General features: G+C 47.6%; 2 protein-coding genes and 1 long non-coding RNA gene across 5 annotated transcripts in view; all 3 read left to right on the top strand.

Annotated features, from left to right (window-relative positions):
- Positions 1-10,722, top strand: part of LOC135532181 (ubiquitin-like modifier-activating enzyme 6) — a gene marked incomplete at its 5' end in the record, with an annotated part of 60,613 nt that extends 49,891 nt beyond the window's left edge. The window contains 4 exons of the mRNA XM_064959794.1: positions 394-521; positions 1,331-1,418; positions 8,080-8,174; positions 8,856-10,722. Coding sequence (XP_064815866.1) covers positions 394-521; positions 1,331-1,418; positions 8,080-8,174; positions 8,856-9,003 — 459 coding nt within the window. The remainder of the gene's footprint in view (positions 1-393; positions 522-1,330; positions 1,419-8,079; positions 8,175-8,855) is intronic.
- Positions 10,723-10,751: 29 nt separating this feature from the next.
- On the top strand, positions 10,752-13,986 carry LOC135532180 (uncharacterized). The gene is made up of 3 exons (XR_010454313.1): positions 10,752-11,653; positions 11,698-11,958; positions 12,000-13,986. It is a non-coding gene; the product is annotated as an uncharacterized LOC135532180 (long non-coding RNA).
- A 558-nt stretch (positions 13,987-14,544) lies between these two features.
- Positions 14,545-26,803, top strand: part of LOC135532179 (tyrosine-protein phosphatase non-receptor type 9-like) — a 38,376-nt gene continuing 26,117 nt past the window's right edge. For all 3 annotated transcript variants that reach the window (XR_010454312.1, XM_064959792.1, XM_064959793.1), the window contains exons 1-4: positions 14,545-14,630; positions 19,802-19,945; positions 20,184-20,273; positions 26,263-26,387. Coding sequence is in view for 2 of the 3 variants with exons in the window: in XM_064959792.1 (XP_064815864.1) it covers positions 14,598-14,630; positions 19,802-19,945; positions 20,184-20,273; positions 26,263-26,387 (392 nt within the window). In the remaining variant the exon portion in view is untranslated. The remainder of the gene's footprint in view (positions 14,631-19,801; positions 19,946-20,183; positions 20,274-26,262; positions 26,388-26,803) is intronic.

Genomic DNA, 26,803 nt, shown 5'->3' with positions numbered 1-26,803 from the left:
GTTGTCTGGGGGGGGTCGTCTTGGGGGGTCCTCTGGGGAGGTCGTCTGGGGGGGGTCGTCTGGGGGGTCCTCTGGGGGCGGTCCTCTGGGGGGGGGTCTGGGGGGGTCATCTGGTGAGTCGTCTGGGGTCGTCTGGGGGTCATCTGGTGAGTCGTCTGGGGGTCGTCTGGGGGTCATCTGGTGAGTCGTCTGGGGGTCGTCTGGGGAGGGGTCGTCTGGGGGTCATCTGGTGAGTCGTCTGGGGGTCGTCTGGGGGTCATCTGGTGAGTCGTCTGGGGGTCGTCTGGGGAGGGGTTGTCTGGGGGTCGTCTGGGGGGAGGGTCGTCTGGGTGGAGTCGTCTGGGGGGGGTCGTCTGGTGAGTCGTCAGTGAGTGGTTGTGCTGTGGTCCCCAGGTGTCGTTGGAGCTGGTGAAGGTGGTGGGAGGATACGGGTTTGAGTCGTTCAACAACTGTTTCTTCAACCTGGCCATTCCTGTCATGGTCCTCACCGAGGCTGCTCCTGTCAAGAGAACACAGATCAGGTAGGAGAGACACACCTGTACACACACACACCTGTACACACACACCTGTACACACAGACCTGTACACACAGACCTGTACACACACACATGTACACACACCCCTGAACACAAACACACCCCTGAACACACACACACACCTGAACACACACACACACACCTGAACACACACACACACACACCTGTACACAGACACACACATACAAACAGAAAATACATCTCTTTCTCTATTTGGGACCTCGGGCTGTGTGGTCTCTAACACTTCTCTCTGTCTCTGTCTCTATCTCTCTCCCTCTCTGTCTGTGTCTCTGTCTCTCTCCCTCTCTCTCTCCCTCTCTGTCTCTCTCTGTCTCTCCCTGTCTTTCTGCCACTGAGTCCTGTCTCTGTCTCTCTCTCTCTGTCTGTGTCTCTGTCTCTCTCCCTCTCTGTCTCTCTGTCTTTCTGCCACTGAGTCCTGTCTCTGTTTCTCTCTCCCTCTCTGTCTGTGTCTCTGTCTCTGTCTCTCTCTCTCTCTCTGTCTGTCTCTGTCTCTGTCTCTCTGTCTGTCTCTGTCTCTGTCTCTGTCTCTCTCTCTCTCTCTCTCTCTCTCTCTCTCTCTCTCTGTCTGTTTCTGTCTCTCTCTCTCTGTCTCCCTGTCTTTCTGCCACTGAGTCCTGTCTCTGTCTCTGTCTCTGTCTCTCTCTCTCTCTCTGTCTCTGTCTCTGTCTCTCTGTCTCTGTCTCTCTCTGTCTCTGTCTCTGTCTCTCTCTCTCTCTCTGTCTGTTTCTGTCTCTCTCTAACACTGAGTCCTGTCTGTGTGTTCTCCTCCTCAGGGAAGACATCTCTTTCTCTATCTGGGACCGCTGGACTGTGTGGGGTCACCAACACTTCTCCCTCTCTGACTTCATCAACGCAGTGTTGGTGAGACACATTCATTACTGTATTAATCCTCTCTCTGACTTCATCAACACAGTGAGACACATTCATTACTACATTAATCCCCTCTCTGACTTCATCAACACAGTGTTGGTGAGACACATTCATTACTGTATTAATCCCCTCTCTGACTTCATCAACACAGTGTTGGTGAGACACATTCATTACTATATTAATCCACTATCTGACTTCATCAACGCAGTGTTGGTGAGACACATTCATTACTGTATTAATCCCCTCTCTGACTTCATCAACACAGTGAGACACATTCATTACTATATTAATCCCCTCTCTGACTTCATCAACACAGTGAGACACATTCATTACTGTATTAATCCACTATCTGACTTCATCAACGCAGTGTTGGTGAGACACATTCATTACTGTATTAATCCCCTCTCTGACTTCATCAACACAGTGAGACACATTCATTACTATATTAATCCCCTCTCTGACTTCATCAACACAGTGAGACACATTCATTACTGTATTAATCCACTATCTGACTTCATCAACACAGTGAGACACATTCATTACTGTATTAATCCCCTCTCTGACTTCATCAACACAGTGAGACACATTCATTACTATATTAATCCACTATCTGACTTCATCAACACGGTGAGACACATTCATTACTGTATTAATCCACTATCTGACTTCATCAACACAGTGAGACACATTCATTACTGTATTAATCCCCTCTCTGACTTCATCAACACAGTGAGACACATTCATTACTGTATTAATCCACTATCTGACTTCATCAACACAGTGAGACACATTCATTACTGTATTAATCCACTATCTGCATTGTGGGATAGAACCTACCATGGTGTTGACTGTATTGTATTACAGGTGAATTATGGGATAGAACCTACCATGGTGTTGACTGTGTTGTATTACAGGTGAATTATGGGATAGAACCTACCATGGTGTTGACTGTGTTGTATTACAGGTAAATTATAGGATAGATCCTACCATAGTGTTTGTTGACTGTGTTGTATTATGGGATAGATCCTACCATGGTGCTGACTGTGTTGTATTATGGGATAGATCCTACCATGGTATTGACTGTGTTGTATTATAGGATAGAGCCTACCATGGTGTTGATTGTGTTGTATTACAGGTGAATTATGGGATAGAGCCTACCATGGTGTTGACTGTGCTGTATTACAGGTGCATTATGGGATAGAGCCTACCATGGTGTTGATTGTGTTGTATTATGGGATAGAACCTACCATGGTGTTGATTGTGTTGTATTACAGGTGAATTATGGGATAGAGCCTACCATGGTGTTGACTGTGCTGTATTACAGGTGTATTATGGGATAGAGCCTACCATGGTGTTGACTGTGTTGTATTATGGGATAGAGCCTACCATGGTGTTGACTGTGTTGTATTACAGGTGAATTATGGGATAGATCCTACCATGGTGTTGACTGTGTTGTATTACAGGTGAATTATGGGATTGAACATACCATGGTGTTGACTGTGTTGAATTATGGGATAGAGCCTACCATGGTGTTGACTGTGTTGTATTACAGGTGAATTATGGGATAGAACCTACCATGGTGTTGACTGTGTTGAATTATGGGATGGAGCCTACCATGGTGTTGACTGAGTTGTATTACAGGTGAATTATGGGATAGAGCCTACCATGTTGTTGACTGTTGTATTACAGGTGAATTATGGGATAGATCCTACCATGGTGTTGACTGTGTTGTATTACAGGTGAATTATGGGATAGAGCCTACCATGGTGTTGACTGTTGTATTACAGGTGAATTATGGGATAGATCCTACCATGGTGTTGATTGTGTTGTATTATGGGATAGAGCCTACCATGGTGTTGACTGTGTTGTATTACAGGTGAATTATGGGATAGAGCCTACCATGGTGTTGACTGTGCTGTATTACAGGTGCATTATGGGATAGAGCCTACCATGGTGTTGACTGTGTTGTATTATGGGATAGAGCCTACCATGGTGTTGACTGTGTTGTATTACAGGTGAATTATGGGATAGAGCCTACCATGGTGTTGACTGTGTTGTATTACAGGTGAATTATGGGATAGAACATACCATGATGTTGACTGTGTTGAATTATGGGATAGAGCCTACCATGGTGTTGACTGTGTTGTATTACAGGTGCATTATGGGATAGAGCCTACCATGGTGTTGACTGTGTTGTATTATGTGATAGATCCTACCATGGTGTTGACTGTGTTGTATTACAGGTGAATTATGGGATAGAACCTACCATGGTGTTGACTGTGTTGAATTATGGGATGGAGCCTACCATGGTGTTGACTGAGTTGTATTACAGGTGAATTATGGGATAGATCCTACCATGGTGTTGACTGTATTGTATTACAGGTGAATTATGGGATAGAGCCTACCATGGTGTTGACTGTTGTATTACAGGTGAATTATGGGATAGATCCTACCATGGTGTTGACTGTGTTGTATTACAGGTGAATTATGGGATAGAGCCTACCATGGTGTTGACTGTGTTGTATTACAGGTGCATTATGGGATAGAACCTACCATGGTGTTGACTGTGTTGTATTACAGGTGAATTATGGGATAGAGCCTACCATGGTGTTGACTGTGCTGTATTACAGGTGAATTATGGGATAGATCCTACCATGGTGTTGACTGTGTTGTATTATGGGATAGAACCTACCATGGTGTTGACTGTTGTATTACAGGTGAATTATGGGATAGAGCCTACCATGGTGTTGACTGTGTTGTATTACAGGTGAATTATGGGATAGAGCCTACCATGGTGTTGACTGTGTTGTATTACAGGTGCATTATGAGATAGGTCCTACCATGGTGTTGACTGTGTTGTATTATGGGATAGAACCTACCATGGTGTTGACTGTGTTGTATTATGGGATATAACCTACCAAGGTGTTGGCTGTGTTGTATTACAGGTGAATTATGGGATATATCCTACCATGGTGTTGACTGTGTAGTATTATGGAATTGATCCTACCATGGTGTTGACTGTTTTATTACAGGTGAATTATGGGATAGAGCCTACCATGGTGTTGACTGTGTTGTATTACAGGTGCATTATGAGATAGGTCCTACCATGGTGTTGACTGTTGTATTACAGGTGAATTATGGGATAGAGCCTACCATGGTGTTGACTGTGTTGTATTATGGGATATAACCTACCAAGGTGTTGACTGTGTTGTATTACAGGTGAATTATGGGATAGATCCTACCATGGTGTTGACTGTGTTTGTATTATGGAATTGATCCTACCATGGTGTTGACTGTTTTATTACAGGTGAATTATGGGATAGATCCTACCATGGTGTTGACTGTGTTTGTATTATGGAATTGATCCTACCATGGTGTTGACTGTTTTATTACAGGTGAATTATGGGATAGAACCTACCATGGTGTTGACTGTATTGTATTATGGGATATAACCTACCAAGGTGTTGACTGTGTTGTATTACAGGTGAATTATGGGATAGATCCTACCATGGTGTTGACTGTGTAGTATTATGGAATTGATCCTACCATGGTGTTGACTGTTTTATTACAGGTGAATTATGGGATAGAGCCTACCATGGTGTTGACTGTGTTGTATTACAGGTGCATTATGAGATAGGTCCTACCATGGTGTTGACTGTGCTGTATTACAGGTGAATTATAGGATAGAACCTACCATGGTGTTGACTGTTGTATTACAGGTGCATTATGAGATAGGTCCTACCATGGTGTTGACTGTGCTGTATTACAGGTGAATTATGGGATAGATCCTACCATGGTGTTGACTGTGTTGTATTATGGGATAGAACCTACCATGGTGTTGACTGTGTTGTATTATGGGATATAACCTACCAAGGTGTTGACTGAGTTGTATTACAGGTGAATTATGGGATAGATCCTACCATGGTGTTGACTGTATTGTATTATGGGATAGAGCCTACCATGGTGTTGACTGTGTTGTATTACAGGTGAATTATGGGATAGAGCCTACCATGGTGTTGACTGTGCTGTATTACAGGTGCATTATGGGATAGAGCCTACCATGGTGTTGACTGTGTTGTATTATGGGATAGAGCCTACCATGGTGTTGACTGTGTTGTATTATGGGATAGAGCCTACCATGGTGTTGACTGTGTTGTATTACAGGTGAATTATGGGATAGAGCCTACCATGGTGTTGACTGTGTTGTATTACAGGTGAATTATGGGATAGAACATACCATGATGTTGACTGTGTTGAATTATGGGATAGAGCCTACCATGGTGTTGACTGTGTTGTATTACAGGTGCATTATGGGATAGAGCCTACCATGGTGTTGACTGTGTTGTATTATGTGATAGATCCTACCATGGTGTTGACTGTGTTGTATTACAGGTGAATTATGGGATAGAACATACCATGATGTTGACTGTGTTGAATTATGGGATAGAGCCTACCATGGTGTTGACTGTGTTGTATTACAGGTGAATTATGGGATAGAACCTACCATGGTGTTGACTGTGTTGAATTATGGGATGGAGCCTACCATGGTGTTGACTGAGTTGTATTACAGGTGAATTATGGGATAGATCCTACCATGGTGTTGACTGTATTGTATTACAGGTGAATTATGGGATAGAGCCTACCATGGTGTTGACTGTTGTATTACAGGTGAATTATGGGATAGATCCTACCATGGTGTTGACTGTGTTGTATTACAGGTGAATTATGGGATAGAGCCTACCATGGTGTTGACTGTGTTGTATTACAGGTGCATTATGGGATAGAACCTACCATGGTGTTGACTGTGTTGTATTACAGGTGAATTATGGGATAGAGCCTACCATGGTGTTGACTGTGCTGTATTACAGGTGAATTATGGGATAGATCCTACCATGGTGTTGACTGTGTTGTATTATGGGATAGAACCTACCATGGTGTTGACTGTTGTATTACAGGTGAATTATGGGATAGAGCCTACCATGGTGTTGACTGTGTTGTATTACAGGTGAATTATGGGATAGAGCCTACCATGGTGTTGACTGTGTTGTATTACAGGTGCATTATGAGATAGGTCCTACCATGGTGTTGACTGTGCTGTATTACAGGTGAATTATGGGATAGATCCTACCATGGTGTTGACTGTGTTGTATTATGGGATAGAACCTACCATGGTGTTGACTGTGTTGTATTATGGGATATAACCTACCAAGGTGTTGGCTGTGTTGTATTACAGGTGAATTATGGGATATATCCTACCATGGTGTTGACTGTGTAGTATTATGGAATTGATCCTACCATGGTGTTGACTGTTTTATTACAGGTGAATTATGGGATAGAGCCTACCATGGTGTTGACTGTGTTGTATTACAGGTGCATTATGAGATAGGTCCTACCATGGTGTTGACTGTTGTATTACAGGTGAATTATGGGATAGAGCCTACCATGGTGTTGACTGTGTTGTATTATGGGATATAACCTACCAAGGTGTTGACTGTGTTGTATTACAGGTGAATTATGGGATAGATCCTACCATGGTGTTGACTGTGTTTGTATTATGGAATTGATCCTACCATGGTGTTGACTGTTTTATTACAGGTGAATTATGGGATAGATCCTACCATGGTGTTGACTGTGTTTGTATTATGGAATTGATCCTACCATGGTGTTGACTGTTTTATTACAGGTGAATTATGGGATAGAACCTACCATGGTGTTGACTGTATTGTATTATGGGATATAACCTACCAAGGTGTTGACTGTGTTGTATTACAGGTGAATTATGGGATAGATCCTACCATGGTGTTGACTGTGTGGTATTATGGAATTGATCCTACCATGGTGTTGACTGTTTTATTACAGGTGCATTATGAGATAGGTCCTACCATGGTGTTGACTGTGCTGTATTACAGGTGAATTATGGGATAGATCCTACCATGGTGTTGACTGTGTTGTATTATGGGATAGAACCTACCATTGTGTTGACTGTGTTGTATTATGGGATATAACCTACCAAGGTGTTGACTGTGTTGTATTACAGGTGAATTATGGGATAGATCCTACCATGGTGTTGACTGTGTTTGTATTATGGGATAGAGCCTACCATGGTGTTGACTGTTGTATTACAGGTGAATTATGGGATAGAGCCTACCATGGTGTTGACTGTGTTGTATTATGGGATATAACCTAACAAGGTGTTGACTGTGTTGTATTACAGGTGAATTATGGGATAGATCCTACCATAGTGTTGACTGTGTTTGTATTATGGAATTGATCCTACCATGGTGTTGACTGTTTTATTACAGGTGAATTATGGGATAGAGCCTACCATGGTGTTGACTGTGTTGTATTACAGGTGCATTATGGGATAGAACCTACCATGGTGTTGACTGTGTTGTATTACAGGTGCATTATGGGATAGAACCTACCATGGTGTTGACTGTGTTGTATTACAGGTGCATTATGGGATAGAACCTACCATGGTGTGAACTGTGTTGTATTACAGGTGCATTATGGGATAGAACCTACCATGGTGTTGACTGTTTTGTATTACAGGTGCATTATGGGATAGAACCTACCATGGTGTGAACTGTGTTGTATTACAGGTGCATTATGGGATAGAACCTACCATGGTGTTGACTGTTTTGTATTACAGGTGCATTATGGGATAGAACCTACCATGGTTGTCCATGGAGTGAAGATGCTCTATGTTCCTGTGATGCCAGGACACAACAAGAGACTGAAACTAACGTAAGCACACACACACACACACACACACACACACACACACACACACACACACACACACACACACACACACACACACACACACACACACACACACACACACACACACACACACACACACACACACACACACACTGTGTCCTCCTGAATCACTGTGAATCTTCGTCTCTCCCTCTCCTCCCTCCCCCTCTCCTCCCTCTCCTTCCTCCCTCCCCCTCTCTCCTCCCTCTCCTCCCTCCCCCTCTCCTCCCTTCCTCTCCTCCCTCTCCTCCCTCCCCCTCCCCCCCTCTCCTCCCTCTCCTCCCTCCCTCCTCCCTCCCTCCTCCCTCCCCCCCTCTCCTCCCTCCCCCTCTCCCTCCCTCCTCCCTCCCCCTCCCCTCCCTCCCCCTCTCCTCCCTCTCCTCCCTCCCCCTCTCTCCCTCCCTCTCCCTCCCTCCCCCTCCCTCCCTCTCCTCCCTCCCCTCCCTCTCCTCCCTCTCCCTCCCTCCCCCTCTCCTCTCCTCCCTCTCCTCCCTCCCCCTCTCCTCCCTCCCTCCCCCTCTCCCCCCTCCCCCTCTCCCCTCCTTCCCCCTCTCCCCTCCCTCCCTCCCTCCCCCTCTCTCCTCCCTCTCCTCCCTCTCCTCCCTCCCCCTCTCCCCCTCCCCCTCTCCCCTCCCTCCCCCTCTCCCCCCCTCCCTCTCCCAGGATGCAGAAGTTGATCAAGCCGTCTGTAGACCGTGGCTATGTTGACCTGACCGTGTCCTTCGCTCCAGAGTCAGATGGCGATGAGGACCTTCCTGGACCCCCCGTTAGGTACTACTTCAGCCCCGACGGAGACGCTCACACCGCCTGACACGCCCGGACCATAGCATCCCTGACGCCCTCAGTCCCCTCGAACTGACCCCCTGTACCTGCAAAATCCTAGTTGACAACAGTGGTAGTCTTGAACAGGGGTGGATTCTAGAACAGGGGTGGATTCTAGAACAGGGGTGGATTCTAGAACAGGGGTGGATTCTAGAACAGATGTTGATTCTCGAATATATTTTGATTCTAGAATGGGTGGATTCTAGAATATATGTTGATTCTAGAATATATGTTGATGCTAGAATATATGTTGATTCAAGAACAGATGGTGATTCTAGAACAGATGGTGATTCTAGAACAGGGCTGGCCCCATGGACCATTATTAGAGAAAGAGCATAGAGGTAGAAAGGTGGCTCTAGATGGATATAACCTGGTCTGATGAGTTCTCTTTCTACCTCTATGAGAAGAGCGAAGCACTTGACTGTGTACATAGTAGTCCCTCTGTGTTTTCTACTCTGGTTTAAAACACCGTTCTGACTGGTGTTTTCTACTCTGGTTTAAAGCACAGCTCTGACTGGTGTTTTCTACTCTGGTTTAAAGCACAGCTCTGACTGGTGTTTTCTACTCTGGTTTAAAGCACAGCTCTGACTGGTGTTTTCTACTCTGGTTTAAAGCACAGCTCTGACTGGTGTTTTCTACTCTGGTTTAAAACACCGTTCTGACTGGTGTTTTCTACTCTGGTTTAAAGCACAGCTCTGACTGGTGTTTTCTACTCTGGTTTAAAGCACAGCTCTGACTGGTGTTTTCTACTCTGGTTTAAAGCACAGCTCTGACTGGTGTTTTCTAGTCTGGTTTAAAGCACAGCTCTGACTGGTGTTTTCTACTCTGGTTTAAAGCACAGCTCTGACTGATGTTTTCTACTCTGGTTTAAAGCACAGCTCTGACTGGTGTTTTCTACTCTGGTTTAAAGCACAGCTCTGACTGGTGTTTTCTACTCTGGTTTAAAGCACAGCTCAGACTGGTGTTTTCTACTCTGGTTTAAAGCACAGCTCTGACTGGTGTTTTCTACTCTGGTTTAAAGCATAGCTCAGACTGGTGTTTTCTACTCTGGTTTAAAGCACAGCTCTGACTGGTGTTTTCTACTCTGGTTTAAAGCACAGCTCAGACTGCTATGCACATGCCTTAACTAACAACCTTGTTGTGTTTGTCACGACGACGACGATGATGCTAAGAATAAAAACGACAGTGTTTACACACCCATACATGCACACTTTCCGTGATTTTCATTAGAGAGAGAGAGAGAGAGAGAGAGAGAGAGAGAGAGGGAGGGAGGGAGGGAGGGCTAAAAGGCGGGATCACAATCGTCACCTAAACGTTCCTATTGGCTCATGGGGGATTTTGGATGATTGATAGCGACATAGGCGTGTCCCCAATCGTCTCTCCTTCCTCCCAGAGTGCACTTGTTCACTTCCCTTCACAGGTTTTTAAAAGGAAATGACTTGGTATCATAAATATGATGATTCCTACTAACCCATGCCTCCACCAATCAAAGAAGGAAGGAGATATTATTGGGACGCCCCCTATATGCCTCCACCAATCAAAGAAGGAAGGAGATATTATTGGGACGCCCCCTATATGCCTCCACCAATCAAAGAAGGATGGAGATATTATTGGGACGCCCCCTATATGCCTCCACCAATCAAAGAAGGATGGAGATATTATTGGGACGCCCCCTATATGCCTCCACCAATCAAAGAAGGATGGAGATATTATTGGGACGCCCCTATATGCCTCCACCAATCAAAGAGGGATGGAGATATTATTGGGACGCCCCCTATATGCCTCCACCAATCAAAGAAGGATGGAGATATTATTGGGACGCCCCCTATATGCCTCCACCAATCAAAGAAGGAAGGAGATATTATTGGGACGCCCCCTATATGCCTCCACCAATCAAAGAAGGATGGAGATATTATTGGGACGCCCCCTATATGCTCTCCTCAGTCAGAAGCCACGTCAGCCATTCACTATATAAACAGATGATAACAGGTTAGTCTGTTGTTGAAGATGGGAGTGGACAGAGATGATAACCGGTTAGTCTGTTGTTGTTGAAGATGGGAGGGGACAGAGATGATAACAGGTTAGTCTGTTGTTGATGGGAGGGACAGAGATGATAACAGGTTAGTCTGTTGTTGAAGATGGGAGGGACAGAGATGATAACAGGTTAGTCTGTTGTTGAAGATGGGAGGGACAGAGATGATAACAGGTTAGTCTGTTGTTGAAGATGGGAGGGACAGAGATGATAACAGGTTAGTCTGTTGTTGAAGATGGGAGGGGACAGAGATGATAACAGGTTGGTCTGTTGTTGAAGATGGGAGGGACAGAGATGATAACAGGTTAGTCTGTTGTTGAAGATGGGAGGGACAGAGATGATAACAGGTTAGTCTGTTGTTGAAGATGGGAGGGGACAGAGATGATAACAGGTTGGTCTGTTGTTGAAGCTGGGAGGGACAGAGATGATAACAGGTTAGTCTGTTGTTGAAGATGGGAGGGACAGAGATGATAACAGGTTAGTCTGTTGTTGAAGATGGGAGGGACAGAGATGATAACAGGTTAGTCTGTTGTTGAAGATGGGAGGGGACAGAGATGATAACAGGTTAGTCTGTTGTTGAAGATGGGAGGGACAGAGATGATAACAGGTTAGTCTGTTGTTGACGATGGGAGGGGACAGAGATGATAACAGGTTAGTCTGTTGTTGAAGATGGGAGGGACAGAGATGATAACAGGTTAGTCTGTTGTTGAAGATGGGAGGGGACAGAGATGATAACAGGTTAGTCTGTTGAAGATGGGAGTGGACAGAGATGATAACCGGTTAGTCTGTTGTTGTTGAAGATGGGAGGGGACAGAGATGATAACAGGTTAGTCTGTTGTTGAAGATGGGAGGGACAGAGATGATAACAGGTTAGTCTGTTGTTGAAGATGGGAGGGACAGAGATGATAACAGGTTAGTCTGTTGAAGATGGGAGGGGACAGAGATGATAACAGGTTAGTCTGTTGTTGAAGATGGGAGGGGACAGAGATGATAACAGGTTAGTCTGTTGTTGAAGATGGGAGGGACAGAGATGATAACAGGTTAGTCTGTTGTTAAACAGGCAGATAGCGTAGTGGTTAGAGCGTTTGACCAAGAAGAATCAGTTGTTCTGAACAAGGCAGTTAACCCACTGTTCCCCGGTTGGCCGTCATTTTAAATAAGCATTTGGTTTTTAACTGACTTGCCTTGTTAAATGAAGAGGTTTCATATAGTGTTCATACTACCCTATGGGATCTGGTCTAAAGTAGTGCACCACATAAGGAATAGGACTCTGGTCTAAAGTAGTGCACCACATAAGGAATAGGACTCTGGTCTAAAGCAGTGCCCTATATAGGGAATAGGGCTCTGGTCTATAGTAGTGCCCTATATAGGAAATAGGGCTCTGGTCTAAAGTAGTGCACTATATAGGGAATAGGGCTCTGGTCTACAGTAGTGCCCTATATAGGGAATAGGGCTCTGATCTATAGTAGTGCACTATATAGGGAATAGGGCTCTGGTCACTAGTAGTTCACTAGATAGGGAATAGGGCCCTGGTCACTAGTAGTTCACTATATAGGAATAGGGCTCTGGTCACTAGTAGTTCACTAGATAGGGAATAGGGATCTGGTCACTAGTAGTTCACTATATAGGGAATAGGGATCTGGTCACTAGTAGTTCACTAGATAGGGAATAGGGCAGTAGTCACTAGTAGTTCACTATATAGGGAATAGGGCTCTGGCTCTGGCCACTAGTAGTTCACTATATAGGGAATAGGGCTCTGGTCACTAGTAGTTCACTATATAGGGAATAGGGATCTGGTCACTCGTAGTTCACTCGATAGGGAATAGGGCTCTGGTCACTAGTAGTTCACTAGATAGGGAATAGGGCTCTGGTCAATAGTAGTTCACTAGATAGGGAATAGGGCTCTGGTCACTAGTAGTTCACTATATAGGGAATAGGGATCTGGTCACTAGTAGTTCACTAGATAGGGAATAAGGATCTGGTCACTAGTAGTTCACTACATAGGGAATAGGGATCTGGTCACTAGTAGTTCACTAGATAGGGAATAGGGCTCTGGTCAATAGTAGTTAACTAGATAGGGAATAGGGCTCTGGTCACTAGTACTTCACTAGATAGGGAATAGGGCTCTGGTCACTAGTAGTTCACTATATAGGGAATAGGGATCTGGTCACTAGTAATTCACTATATAGGGAATAGGGATCTGGTTACTAGTAGTTCACTAGATAGGGAATAGGGCCCTGGTCACTAGTAGTTCACTATATAGGGAATAGTCACTAGTAGTTCACTAGATAGGGAATAGGGCTCTGGTCACTAGTAGTTCACTAGATAGGGAATAGGGCCCTGGTCACTAGTAGTTCACTATATAGGGAATAGGGATCTGGTCACTAGTAGTTCACTAGATAGGGAATAGGGATCTGGTCACTAGTAGTTTACCATATAGGGAATAGGGTGGTATTTGGGACCCTGAGCTTGTAGTTTGCACCCAGAAGAAGTGATGTCAGAGAGAAAGTGGGCTTGTGTCCCAAATGAGACTGATCTGTCCCTTCTGTTTCCTACCTTGTATTTTCATGTATCTCTCTACTAAACCCTCTGACGTGGGTTTGTGTCCCAAATTACACCCTATTACCTATATACTGCACTCCTGTATAGTGATTAGTGTGCCGCTGAGACACTCCGTCGCCAACTGTCTTGCACTGGAAGGATTTCCTTGTTCATGAATGCCAAAAGCATAACATGTAAAAAAATAAATAATAAATAAACATGATGTTATGTAAATTGTTGTGTCAAGTGATGGCTCAATAAAAATCGTTTTCAGGATGTTTTGTGACTGAACTGTTGCCCGTCTATTTAATTTTTTTCATGACAGAGAGATTCACGTATGGAAAATAACATCACAAACCTGGATATACATTCATTAAACTAAACCTCGCTATGCTTTTCCACCATGTGTTGTGTCATTGAACATTTTAATAAAGAATGGTGCAGAATTTAGCAAATCATCATCTCCATTGGAAGTGGAACGTTCGACTTTTTGTAGAATGAGCCCTTTGGCGACCTGTAGTCTCCTTCCGTGGTCCATGTTATTCGGGCTCCTTGGGACGTCCCGTCCCCCCCTAATTGAAGTTAAAATGTAAGTTTAGGTAAAGGTTATAGTTAAAGTTTTGGGGTTATTAAAGTTAGGTTTTTGGGAAGGGACGTCCCAAAGGATTCTGTATAGCACTAACCCGCCTCCCGTCTCATTAGATACCAGAGCCACAAAGTCATAATTATGGCTAAACCACGCCCATTCCTACAATTTCTCTTCTTTAAATCTGACTTTAAACCTAACATTAACCACACTGCTATCCTTCTGCTTAACACGAACCCTTAAATTATTACCTAAAAGCTATTTTTTTTCATACATTTATTTAAATTTAAAAAAAATGCGATATGTTTATCGTATTTTGACTTTGCGTCTGTGGTAACTCGTGACAACCGCGCCGCCGCCGCCGCACTCGGTCTTCTGCGTCGTGAACGAGCACGTCGAAACGACGTTGACGTGAGGCTTCAAGATGGCGGAAGCCTTGACGAGTCAGGAGGAACTGGTAAGAACTTGGTTTTTTAATTACCGTAGTGCTCTCGATTTCATCAACAAACAAAAAAGAGTTATGTTAACAATAAACCCAAATGTCTAGTGAGGTTGTAAGGGTCAACGTTGTCCTTGGTGAGGATACTGTCTCGTAAATATCCTTGGTCCCGTTACATATATTATGACAGCCGCTAGCATGCTACTATTAGCTTGCTGCTGAACACTGTCGTCTGGATGCGTTGGCTGACATAGTTACATCTCACTGCTTAGATTTCCTATTTTGTTACCCATATTATTATTATTATTATTTTTGAATAACTTATTGAACGCAGATGGCTACCATGCGATAGCTAAACGTTAGGCCGGGGAGGAAGACCCGTGTTGACACACGTCCTCTTTGGCTTCCTACCTAGGTAACTATAGTAAGACTAACATGGAAATGTTCTGCTTCATTTGAGCCTTATACGATTTCCTTTCAGATGTTAAACATGGCAGTACAAGGTTGTTTTTTATACGTCCAGTGACATGTTTGCTTTCTGAGTACTGTTTGGTCTCAGTCATAGTTAATATGCCTGATCACTATCTATTTTTCGACAGTCGGTTCACAGAATTTGCTCTCAAGTTCCTAGTAAAACGTTTGTTTTCGTCGTTCAACTGGCTGGCGGGATTGCTGGTTAACGTTACACAACCCGAAAGAGCCGCTGTCAGATATAAAATAGTCGATGCTCGACCACACTGCCATAGTTAATGCTTTATTTAATTAAACTACATTGCCAACAGTAGACGAGTAGCTTAGGGCCCTAAGCTAGTAGCTACGAATTGCTCGGTCCTCTCATCTCTGAGTTAGTTATTTTAATGCAACTACTCCAGCTAACGAGCAACACTCATTATGTGCTATATGAATCATGTTGCCACTTATTAACGTGCATTTGTAACGGGAGTTAACGTTTTTTTAGGGTAAGTTTTTTTTCTAGGGACATTCGTATGTTACTCCTTCGCCAAAATTGGTTGTTGGAAGGAGTTGGTCCAATCCGTTGTCAAGTGTCGGGAAACGGATGTTTTTGTTGAATATCCGCTGACGTCACTGGATATAGTTGGAAGTTTAAAGTTCACGCACATGACGTAGGGCTGTACCGATTATTGGAGGACCAAAAAAAGCCGATATCATCTGCTGATTTGTATGTATATGTTTGTGTAAAAATGACAATTACAACAATACTGAATGAACACTTTTATTTTAACTTAATATAATACATAACATATATTTAGTCTCAAATAAATAATGGAACATGTTCAATTTGGTTTAAATAATGCAAAAACGCAGTGTTGGAGAAGAAAGTAAAAGTGCAATATGTGCCATGTAAAGAAGCTAACGTTTAAGTTCCTGTAGGATGTAGTTATTATAGGAATTATGACTCGTTGACTTTCTCTCTCTGTACCATTTGTATTTCATATACCTTTGACTATTGGATGTTCTTATAGGCACTTTAGTATTGCCAGCCAGTCAAGCATTGCTAAGAGCTGCTGGCAAACGCAGTAAAGTTTGAATGTATGCTTACGAGCCTGCTGCTGCCTACCACCGCTCAGTCAGACATCAAATCATAGATTTAATTATAATATAATAAACACAGAAATATGGGCCTTTGGTCATTAATATGGTCAAATCTGGAAATTATCATTTTTCAAAACAAATCGTTTATTCTTTCAGTGAAATACGGAACCGAATGTCACACATTATCGAATGTGTGACAACCCTCAGTCTAAATATTGCTGTTACATTGCACAACCTTCAATGTTATGTCTTAATTAGGTGCAATTCTGGCAAATTAGTTTGGGACGCCTGGCTCTTTGCAAACTGTTGCACACACCCTGACTCTGCCTGCAATGAACGCAAGAGAAGTGACACAATTTCACCTGGTTAATATTGCCTGCTGACATGAATTTATTTGAACTAAATATGCAGGTTTAAAAAGATATACTTCTGTGTATCAATTTTAATAAATTAATTCATGTTTATGGTTAGGTTTTTAAAATTTAATTTAACCTTTATTTAAAAGTAGGTACATTTGTGCAACGATTGTGCTTTTGTTAAATCATCACCCGTTTGGCAAAGTAGGCTGTGATTCAATGATAAATTAACAGGCACCGCATTGATTATATGCAACGCAGGACAAGTTGGTTAACCTAGCCCCTCACTCTGTCCTCTCCCTGCCTCTCTCTCTCCAACGTCAACCCCAACCCCACCCTCACACTGTCCCCTCCCTCCCTCTCTCTCCAACCTCAACCCCACCCTCACTCTGTCCTCTCCCTCCCTCTCTCTCCAACGTCAACCCCAACCCCACCCTCACTCTGTCCTCTCCCTGCCTCTCTCTCTCCAACCTCAACCCCACCCTCACACTGTCCTCTCCCTGCCTCTCTCTCTCCAACCTCAACCCCACACTCACTCTGTCCTCTCCCTGCCTCTCTCTCTCCAACCTCAACCCCACACTCACTCTGTCCTCTCCCTGCCTCTCTCTCTCCAACCTCAACCCCACCTTCACTCTGTCCTCTCCCTGCCTCTCTCTCTCCAACCTCAACCCCACCCTCACTCTGTCCCCAACCTCTCTTCTGTCCTCTCCCTCTCTCTCTCTCTCTCTCTCTCTCTCCCTCCAACGTCAACCTCAACCCCACCCTCACTCTGTCCTCTCCCTGCCTCTCTCTCTCTCCAACCTCAACCCCACCCTCACTCTGTCCTCTCCCTTCCTCTCTCTCTCCAACCTCAACCCCACCCTCACTCTGTCCTCTCCCTGCCTCTCTCTCTCTCCAACCTCAACCCCACCCTCACTCTGTCCTCTCCCTTCCTCTCTCTCTCCAACCTCAACCCCACCCTCACTCTGTCCTCTCCCTGCCTCTCTCTCTCAACCTCAACCCCACCCTCACTCTGTCCTCTCCCTTCCTCTCTCTCTCCAACCTCAACCCCACCCTCACTCTGTCCTCTCCCTGCCTCTCTCTCTCTCCCAACCTCAACCCCACCCTCACTCTGTCCTCTCCCTTCCTCTCTCTCTCAACCTCAACCCCACCCTCACTCTGTCCTCTCCCTGCCTCTCTCTCTCTCCAACCTCAACCCCACCCTCACTCTGTCCTCTCCCTTCCTCTCTCTCTCCAACCTCAACCCCACCCTCACTCTGTCCTCTCCCTGCCTCTCTCTCTCCAACCTCAACCCCACCCTCACTCTGTCCTCTCCCTTCCTCTCTCTCTCCAACCTCAACCCCACCCTCACTCTGTCCTCTCCCTGCCTCTCTCTCTCCAACCCCACCCTCACTCTGTCCTCTCCCTGCCTCCCTCTCTCTCTTCAACCTCAACCCCACCCTCACACTGTCCTCTCCCTCCCTCCCTCTCTCTCTCCAACCTCAACCCCACTCTGTCCTCTCCCTGCCTCTCTCTCTCCAACCTCAACCCCACCCTCACACTGTCCTCTCCCTGCCTCTCTCTCTCTCCAACCTCAACCCCACCCTCACACTGTCCTCTCCCTCCCTCCCTCTCTCTCTCCAACCTCAACCCCACTCTGTCCTCTCCCTGCCTCTCTCTCTCCAACCTCAACCCCACCCTCACACTGTCCTCTCCCTGCCTCTCTCTCTCTCCAACCTCAACCCCACCCTCACTCTGTCCTCTCCCTTCCTCTCTCTCTCCAACCTCAACCCCACCCTCACACTGTCCTCTCCCTGCCTCTCTCTCTCTCCAACCTCAACCCCACCCTCACACTGTCCTCTCCCTCCCTCCCTCTCTCTCCAACCTCAACCCCACCCTCACTCTGTCCTCTCGCTGCCTCTCTCTCTCCAACCTCAACCCCACCCTCACACTGTCCTCTCCCTGCCTCTCTCTCTCCAACCTCAACCCCACCCTCACACTGTCCTCTCCCTCCCTCTCTCTCCAACCTCAACCCCACCCTCACACTGTCCTCTCGCTGCCTCCCTCTCTCCAACCTCAACCCCACCCTCACTCTCTCTCCCCCAATATTTCCCTCTCTCGTCTGGTCTCGTCTCATCCCTGTAAACCTCCCCACCACCCCTCCGTCCCCTCTAACCCCACCACCCCTCTAACCCCACCACCCCTCCCCCACCGTCCCCTCTAACCCCACCACCCCTCCCCCACCACCCCTCCCCCACCGTCCCCTCTAACCCCACCACCCCTCCCCTCCGTCCCCACCGTCCCGTCTAACCCCACCACCCCTCCCCTCTGTCCCCACCGTCCCCTCTAACCCCACCACCCCTCCCCTCCGTCCCCACCGTCCCGTCTAACCCCACCACCCCTCCCCTCTGTCCCCACCGTCCCCTCTAACCCCACCACCCCTCCCCTCCGTCCCCTCCGTCCCCTCTAACCCCACCACCCCTCCCCCACCACCCCTCCCCCACCACCCCCTCCCCCACCACCCCCTCCCCCACCGTCCCCTCCCCCATCGTCCCCTCCCCCACCACCCCTCTAACCCCACCACCCCTCTAACCCCACCACCCCTCCCCCCACCACCCCTCCCCCACCGTCCCCTCCCCCACCGTCCCCTCCCCCACCACCCCCTCCCCCACCACCCCTCCCCTCTGTCCCCTCTAACCCCACCACCCCTCCCCCATCGTCCCCTCCCCCACCGTCCCCTCCCCCACCACCCCTCTAACCCCACCACCCCTCCCCCCATCGTCCCCTCCCCCACCGTCCCCTCCCCCACCACCCCTCTAACCCCACCACCCCTCTAACCCCACCACCCCTCCCCCACCACCCCTCCCCCACCACCCCCTCCCCCACCGCCCCTCCCCCACCGCCCCTCCCCACCACCCCCCCCCCACCACCCCTCTAACCCCTCCCCCCTCCCCCACCACCCCTCCCCCACCACCCCCTCCCCCCCACCCCCCTCCCCCACCACCCCTCCCCCACCACCCCCTCCCCCACCACCCCTCCCCCACCGTCCCCTCCCCCACCGTCCCCTCCCCCCACCGTCCCCTCCCCACCGTCCCCTCCCCTCTGTCCCCTCTAACCCCACCACCCCTCCCCCACCACCTCTCCCCCTCCCCCACCACCCCTCTCCCCCTCCCCCACCACCCCTCCCCCTCCCCCCTCCCCCCACCACCCCCTCCCCACCACCCCTCTCCCCCTCCCCCACCCCTCCCCCACCGTCCCCTCTAACCCCACCACCCCTCCCGTCCCCCCATCTGTCCCCAGGCTGTGGAGGAGTTCCTGACTGAGGTGCGTAGCAGGGAACATCCCCACAGTGCTGCTCTGGTCTCTCAGCCGACCGCCGTCAAATTCCTCATGGCGCGCAAGTTTGATGTCTCCCGAGCAATAGACCTCTTCCAGGCATACAAGGTACAGAGAGGGACCAGACGCTGTGTGTGTGTGTGTGAGAGAGTGACAGAGAGAGACAAAGACAGAGAGTGTGTGTGTGTGAGAGAGAGACAGAGAGAGACAAAGACAGAGAGTGTGTGTGTGTGAGAGAGAGAGCATTTTTGTGTCTAGTCCCCGACATACACTGTAAATTCCCACCTATGCCAGAATGGGCTAATGGTTGACCCTTGACCTTTATGTCTGTGATTCGTCCAATCAGAACACGAGGATTAAGGAGGGCATCTTCAACATTAACCCAGAAGAGGAACCTCTCCGTTCTGAACTGCTCAGCGGAAAGTTCACCGTCCTGGTGAGGCCTCTGTGTGTGTGTGTGTGTGTGTGTGTGTGTGTGTGTACGTGGTAGGGTTTTCTTTAGGAAAATGTAGCGCCCGGACAACGTGACCAGGGAAGAATTTGGTTTACTGGCCATCTTTGATAAATTTACAGAATCCATATTCTTTGGGAGTGATGGAGGTAGATATGTATAGGGGTATAGAGACAGGGATACTGGAGTGATGGAGGTAGATATGTATTGTGGGAAGGAGACAGGGATACTGGAGTGATGGAGGTAGATATGTATAGGGGTATAGAGACAGGGATACTGGAGTGATGGAGGTAGATATGTATTGTGGGAAGGAGACAGGGATACTGGAGTGATGGAGGTAGATATGTATAGGGGTATAGAGACAGGGATACTGGAGTGATGGAGGTAGATATGTATTGTGGGAAGGAGACAGGGATACTGGAGTGATGGAGGTAGATATGTATAGGTGGAAGGAGACAGGGATACTGGAGTGATGGAGGTAGATATGTATAGGGGGAAGGGGACAGGGATACTGGAGTGATGGAGGTAGATATGTATAGGGGGAAGGAGACAGGGATACTGGAGTGATGGAGGTAGATATGTATAGGGGGAAGGAGACAGGGATACTGGAGTGATGGAGGTAGATATGTATAGGGGAAGGGGACAGGGATACTGGAGTGATGGAGGTAGATATGTATAGGGGAAGGAGACAGGGATACTGGAGTGATGGAGGTAGATATGTATAGGTGGAAGGAGACAGGGATACTGGAGTGATGGAGGTAGATATGTATAGGGGGAAGGGGACAGGGATACTGGAGTGATGGAGGTAGATATGTATAGGGGAAGGAGACAGGGGTACTGGAGTGATGGAGGTAGATATGTATAGGGGGAAGGAGACAGGGATACTGGAGTGATGGAGGTAGATATGTATAGGGGGAAGGAGACAAGGATACTGGAGTGATGGAGGTAGATATGTATAGGGGAAGGGGACAGGGATACTGGAGTGATGGAGGTAGATATGTATAGGGGGAAGGGGACAGGGATACTGGAGTGATGGAGGTAGATATGTATAGGGGGAAGGGGACAGGGATACTGGAGTGATGGAGGTAGATATGTATAGGGGGAAGGGGACAGGGATACTGGAGTGATGGAGGTAGATATGTATAGGGGGAAGGGGACAGGGATACTGGAGTGATGGAGGTAGATATGTATAGGGGGAAGGGGACAGGGATACTGGAGTGATGGAGGTAGATATGTATAGGGGAAGGAGACAGGGATACTGGAGTGATGGAGGTAGATATGTATAGGGGGAAGGGGACAGGGATACTGGAGTGATGGAGGTAGATATGTATAGGGGGAAGGGGACAGGGATACTGGAGTGATGGAGGTAGATATGTATAGGGAGAAGGAGACAGGGATACTGGAGTGATGGAGGTAGATATGTATGTTAGGTGACAGGGATACTGGAGTGATGGAGGTAGATATGTATAGGAGACAGGGATACTGGAGTGATGGAGGTAGATATGTATAGGGGGAAGGGGACAGGGATACTGGAGTGATGGAGGTAGATATGTATAGGGGACAGGGATACTGTAGTGATGGAGGTAGATATGTATAGGCGTTTAGAGACAGGGATACTGGAGTGATGGAGGTAGATATGTATAGGGGGAAGGAGACAGGGATACTGGAGTGATGGAGGTAGATATGTATAGGGGGAAGGAGACAGGGATACTGGAGTGATGGAGGTAGATATGTATAGGGGAAGGGGACAGGGATACTGGAGTGATGGAGGTAGATATGTATAGGGGGAAGGAGACAGGGATACTGGAGTGATGGAGGTAGATATGTATAGGGGACAGGGATACTGGAGTGATGGAGGTAGATATGTATAGGGGGAAGGAGACAGGGATACTGGAGTGATGGAGGTAGATATGTATAGGGGGAAGGGGACAGGGATACTGGAGTGATGGAGGTAGATATGTATAGGGGAAGGAGACAGGGATACTGGAGTGATGGAGGTAGATATGTATAGGGGACAGGGATACTGGAGTGATGGAGGTAGATATGTATAGGGGGAAGGAGACAGGGATACTGGAGTGATGGAGGTAGATATGTAGAGGGGAAAAGGACAGGGATACTGGAGTGATGGAGGTAGATATGTATAGGGGGAAGGAGACAGGGATACTGGAGTGATGGAGGTAGATATGTATAGGGGGAAGGGGACAGGGATACTGGAGTGATGGAGGTAGATATGTATAGGGGACAGGGATACTGGAGTGATGGAGGTAGATATGTATAGGGGGAAGGGTACAGGGATACTGGAGTGATGGAGGTAGATATGTGTAGGGGGAAGGAGACAGGGATACTGGAGTGATGGAGGTAGATATGTATAGGGGGAAGGAGACAGGGATACTGGAGTGATGGAGGTAGATATGTATAGGGGGAAGGAGACAGGGATACTGGAGTGATGGAGGTAGATATGTATAGGGGGAAGGAGACAGGGATACTGGAGTGATGGAGGTAGATATGTATAGGGGGAAGGGGACAGGGAAACTGGAGTGATAGAGGTAGATATGTATAGGGGGAAGGGGACAGGGATACTGGAGTGATGCCACACTTTTGGTTTATTTCATAACTATCATTTAGGAGATGTCAAATGTGAGCAATGAGCATGTGTCTGGTTTCTCTGCCCTGATCATGTTGAAGGAGCAGATGTCTGGTTTCTCTGCCCTGATCATGTTGAGGGGGCATGTGTCTGGTTTCTCTGCCCTGAGTGGTTGATGGAGCATGTGTCTGGTTTCTCTGCCCTGAGCGGTTGATGGAGCATGTGTCTGGTTTCTCTGCCCTGAGCGGTTGATGGAGCATGTGTCTGGTTTCTCTGCCCTGAGCGGTTGATGGAGCATGTGTCTGGTTTCTCTGCCCTGAGCGGTTGATGGAGCATGTGTCTGGTTTCTCTGCCCTGAGCGTTGATGGAGCATGTGTCTGGTTTCTCTGCCCTGATCATGTTGAGGGGGCATGTGTCTGGTTTCTCTGCCCTGAGCGGTTGATGGAGCATGTGTCTGGTTTCTCTGCCCTGATCCTGTTGAGGGAGCGCACATGCCTGAACACGAATAGAAGTTCCTGGCCTGCTGTGTCGAAATGTAGGAAAGTGCTTGTTTTTTAAATGTTGTACCTCCATTGCGAATGATAATATATTAAAACTATAGTTCTTCACAGTAAGCTTTTTGAACAATCTTTCTAATAATTTCCCCCCTCGATAATCAGAGATCCTCGGTGTGAAAGTGCAATAGAAGGGCCTACTGCAGCATTGGCCAATAGGCTGTGTGTTCCATGGAAGGGCCTACTGCAGCATTGGCCAATAGGCTGTGTGTTCCATTGAAGGGCCTGCTGCAGCATTGGCCAATAGGCTGTGTGTTCCACGGAAGGGCCTACTGCAGCATTAGCCAATAGGCTGTGTGTTCCATGGAAGGGCCTACTGCAGCATTGGCCAATAGGCTGTGTGTTCCATGGAAGGGCCTGCTGCAGCATTAGCCAATAGGCTGTGTGTTCCATGGAAGGGCCTACTGCAGCATTGGCCAATAGGCTGTGTGTTCCATGGAAGGGCCTACTGCAGCATTGGCCAATAGGCTGTGTGTTCCATGGAAGGGCCTACTGCAGCATTGGCCAATAGGCTGTGTGTTCCATGGAAGGGCCTACTGCAGCATTGGCCAATAGGCTGTGTGTTCCATGGAAGGGCCTACTGCAGCATTGGCCAATAGGCTGTGTGTTCCATGAGCCCATTTCTTTACCTGCCAATAGATCACGGCGTATCAATGTGGTCACATGATAGAGGCTGGTGATCTCACATTTCGTTGAATTTTAACTTTTAGCTTTTTGTTATTTTAATTCAGATTTTTATGATTAATCATGGTGACAATGATTTTAGAGAAACAAAAAAAATGTTATTTTTGAATACGTGCACAGTACACAGTAATAATTTGAAATTAAACTGATTTTTAAACATTTATTTAACTAGGTTCATTAAGAACAAATTATTATTTTCAATGATGGCCTAGGAACAGTGGGTTAACTGCCTGTTCAGGGGCAGAACGACAGATTTGTACCTTGTCAGCTCGGGGGTTTGAACTTACAACCTTCCGGTTACTAGTCCAACGCTCTAACCACTAGGCTACCCTGCCGCCCCGATTACGGCATTAAAACACCTGGTTCTCTGACCCATCTTTAAAATGATTAGGCATTCCAGAGGTGTGTTTGATCTGAGCATGTGCCGTGTCGGTCTCCCTCTTCATCACCACCCGTGTCGGTCTCCCTCTTCATCTCTTCATGCCCGTACCTGACTGGGAGGGGAGCTGGTTGCCCGTACCTGACTGGGTGTGGAGCTGGTTGCCCGTACCTGACTGGGTGACGAGCTGGTTGCCCGTACCTGACTGGGTGTGGAGCTGGTTGCCCGTACCTGACTGGGTGTGGAGCTGGTTGCCCGTACCTGACTGGGTGTGGAGCTGGTTGCCCGTACCTGACTGGGTGTGGAGCTGGTTGCCCGTACCTGACTGGGAGGGGAGCTGGTTGCCCGTACCTGACTGGGTGTGGAGCTGGTTGCCCGTACCTGACTGGGTGTGGAGCTGGTTGCCCGTACCTGACTGGGTGTGGAGCTGGTTGCCCGTACCTGACTGGGTGTGGAGCTGGTTGCCCGTACCTGACTGGGTGGGGAGCTGGTTGCCCGTACCTGACTGGGTGGGGAGCTGGTTGCCCGTACCTGAATGGGTGGGGAGCTGGTTGCCCGTACCTGACTGGGTGTGGAGCTGGTTGCCCGTACCTGACTGGGAGGGGAGCTGGTTGCCCGTACCTGACGGGGAGGGGAGCTGGTTGCCCGTACCTGACTGGGAGGGGAGCTGGTTGCCCGTACCTGACTGGGAGGGGAGCTGGTTGCCCGTACCTGACTGGGAGGGGAGCTGGTTGCCCGTACCTGACTGGGAGGGGAGCTGGTTGCCCGTACCTGACTGGGAGGGGAGCTGGTTGCCCGTACCTGAATGGGTGGGGAGCTGGTCGCCCGTACCTGACTGGGAGGGGAGCTGGTTGCCCGTACCTGACTGGGAGGGGAGCTGGTTGCCCGTACCTGACTGGGAGGGGAGCTGGTTGCCCGTACCTGACTGGGAGGGGAGCTGGTTGCCCGTACCTGACTGGGTGTGGAGCTGGTTGCCCGTACCTGACTGGGAGGGGAGCTGGTTGCCCGTACCTGACTGGGAGGGGAGCTGGTTGCCCGTACCTCTGTCTCTCTCTCTCTCCCTCTCTCTCTACCCTCCCTCTCTCTCTCTCCCTGGAAAAGCTGCCGTCTATGAGCAGAGGAAGGAGGAAAAAGAGAAGAGTGAGCTGACAGGCAGCAGGCCCTCTCGCCCTCCCGTCTGACTCCTTCTTCTCTCTTTCCTCTTCTTTCCCTCTGAGGGTTTGTCTGATGATGAATGGGGCTGTCTGAACAAACCCTCACCAATTAGACCGAGAAGGGGAGGGAGGGAGGGATAGAAAGACTGAAGTGAAGAGGGAGGATGTGAGAAAAGAGATAGAAAATGCGTTCTGTTGTGTTTACAGTAAAGGTCATGAGGACTCAGTAAAGATCTACTAGAATACGGTCTGTTGTGTTTACAGTAAAGGTCACGAGGACTCAGTAAAGATCTACTAGAATGCGGTCTGTTGTGTTTACAGTAAAGGTCATGAGGACTCAGTAAAGATCTACTAGAATGCGGTCTGTTGTGTTTACAGTAAAGGTCATGAGGACTCAGTAAAGATCTACTAGAATGCGGTCTGTTGTGTTTACAGTAAAGGTCATGAGGACTCAGTAAAGATCTACTAGAATACGGTCTGTTGTGTTTACGGTAAAGGTCATGAGGACGAAGTAAGGATCTACTAGAATACGGTCTGTTGTGTTTACAGTAAAGGTCATGAGGACTCAGTAAAGGTTTGCTAGAATGCTGTGTTTACGGTAAAGCTCTCTGTGTTTCAGCCTGGTCGTGATGCAAAGGGTGCTGCTCTGGCTCTGTTCACCGCTCGTCTCCACCGCTCTGACGTCACTACCCATAGGGCTGTGCTGCAGGCCATCATCTTTCAGCTGGACAAAGCCATCGAGAGGTAAGAGGTATTCTCTCCATCTCTCCTTAATTAGTCCTATTCTCTCCATCTCTCCTTAATTAGTCCTATTCTCTCTCTCCTTAATTAGTCCTATTCTCTCTCTCTCTCTCTCTCTCTCTCATTAATTAGTCCTATTCTCTCTCTCTCTCTCATTAATTAGTCCTATTCTCTTCCTCTCTCTCTCATTAATTAGTCCTATTCTCTCTCTCATTAATTAGTCCTATTCTCTCTCTCATTAATTAGTCCTATTCTCTCTCTCTCCTTAATTAGTCCTATTCTCTCTCTCTCATTAATTAGTCCTATTCTCTCTCTCATTAATTAGTCCTATTCTCTCTCTCTCCTTAATTAGTCCAATTCTCTCTCTCTCATTAATTAGTCTTCTCTCTCTCTCATTAATTAGTCCTATTCTCTCCATC

The sequence above is a fragment of the Oncorhynchus masou genome, unplaced genomic scaffold (genome assembly GCF_036934945.1).
Source record: "Oncorhynchus masou masou isolate Uvic2021 unplaced genomic scaffold, UVic_Omas_1.1 unplaced_scaffold_1758, whole genome shotgun sequence".
NCBI classification, from domain to species: domain Eukaryota; kingdom Metazoa; phylum Chordata; class Actinopteri; order Salmoniformes; family Salmonidae; genus Oncorhynchus; species Oncorhynchus masou.
This window is presented reverse-complemented; position numbering and strand designations above follow the sequence as displayed.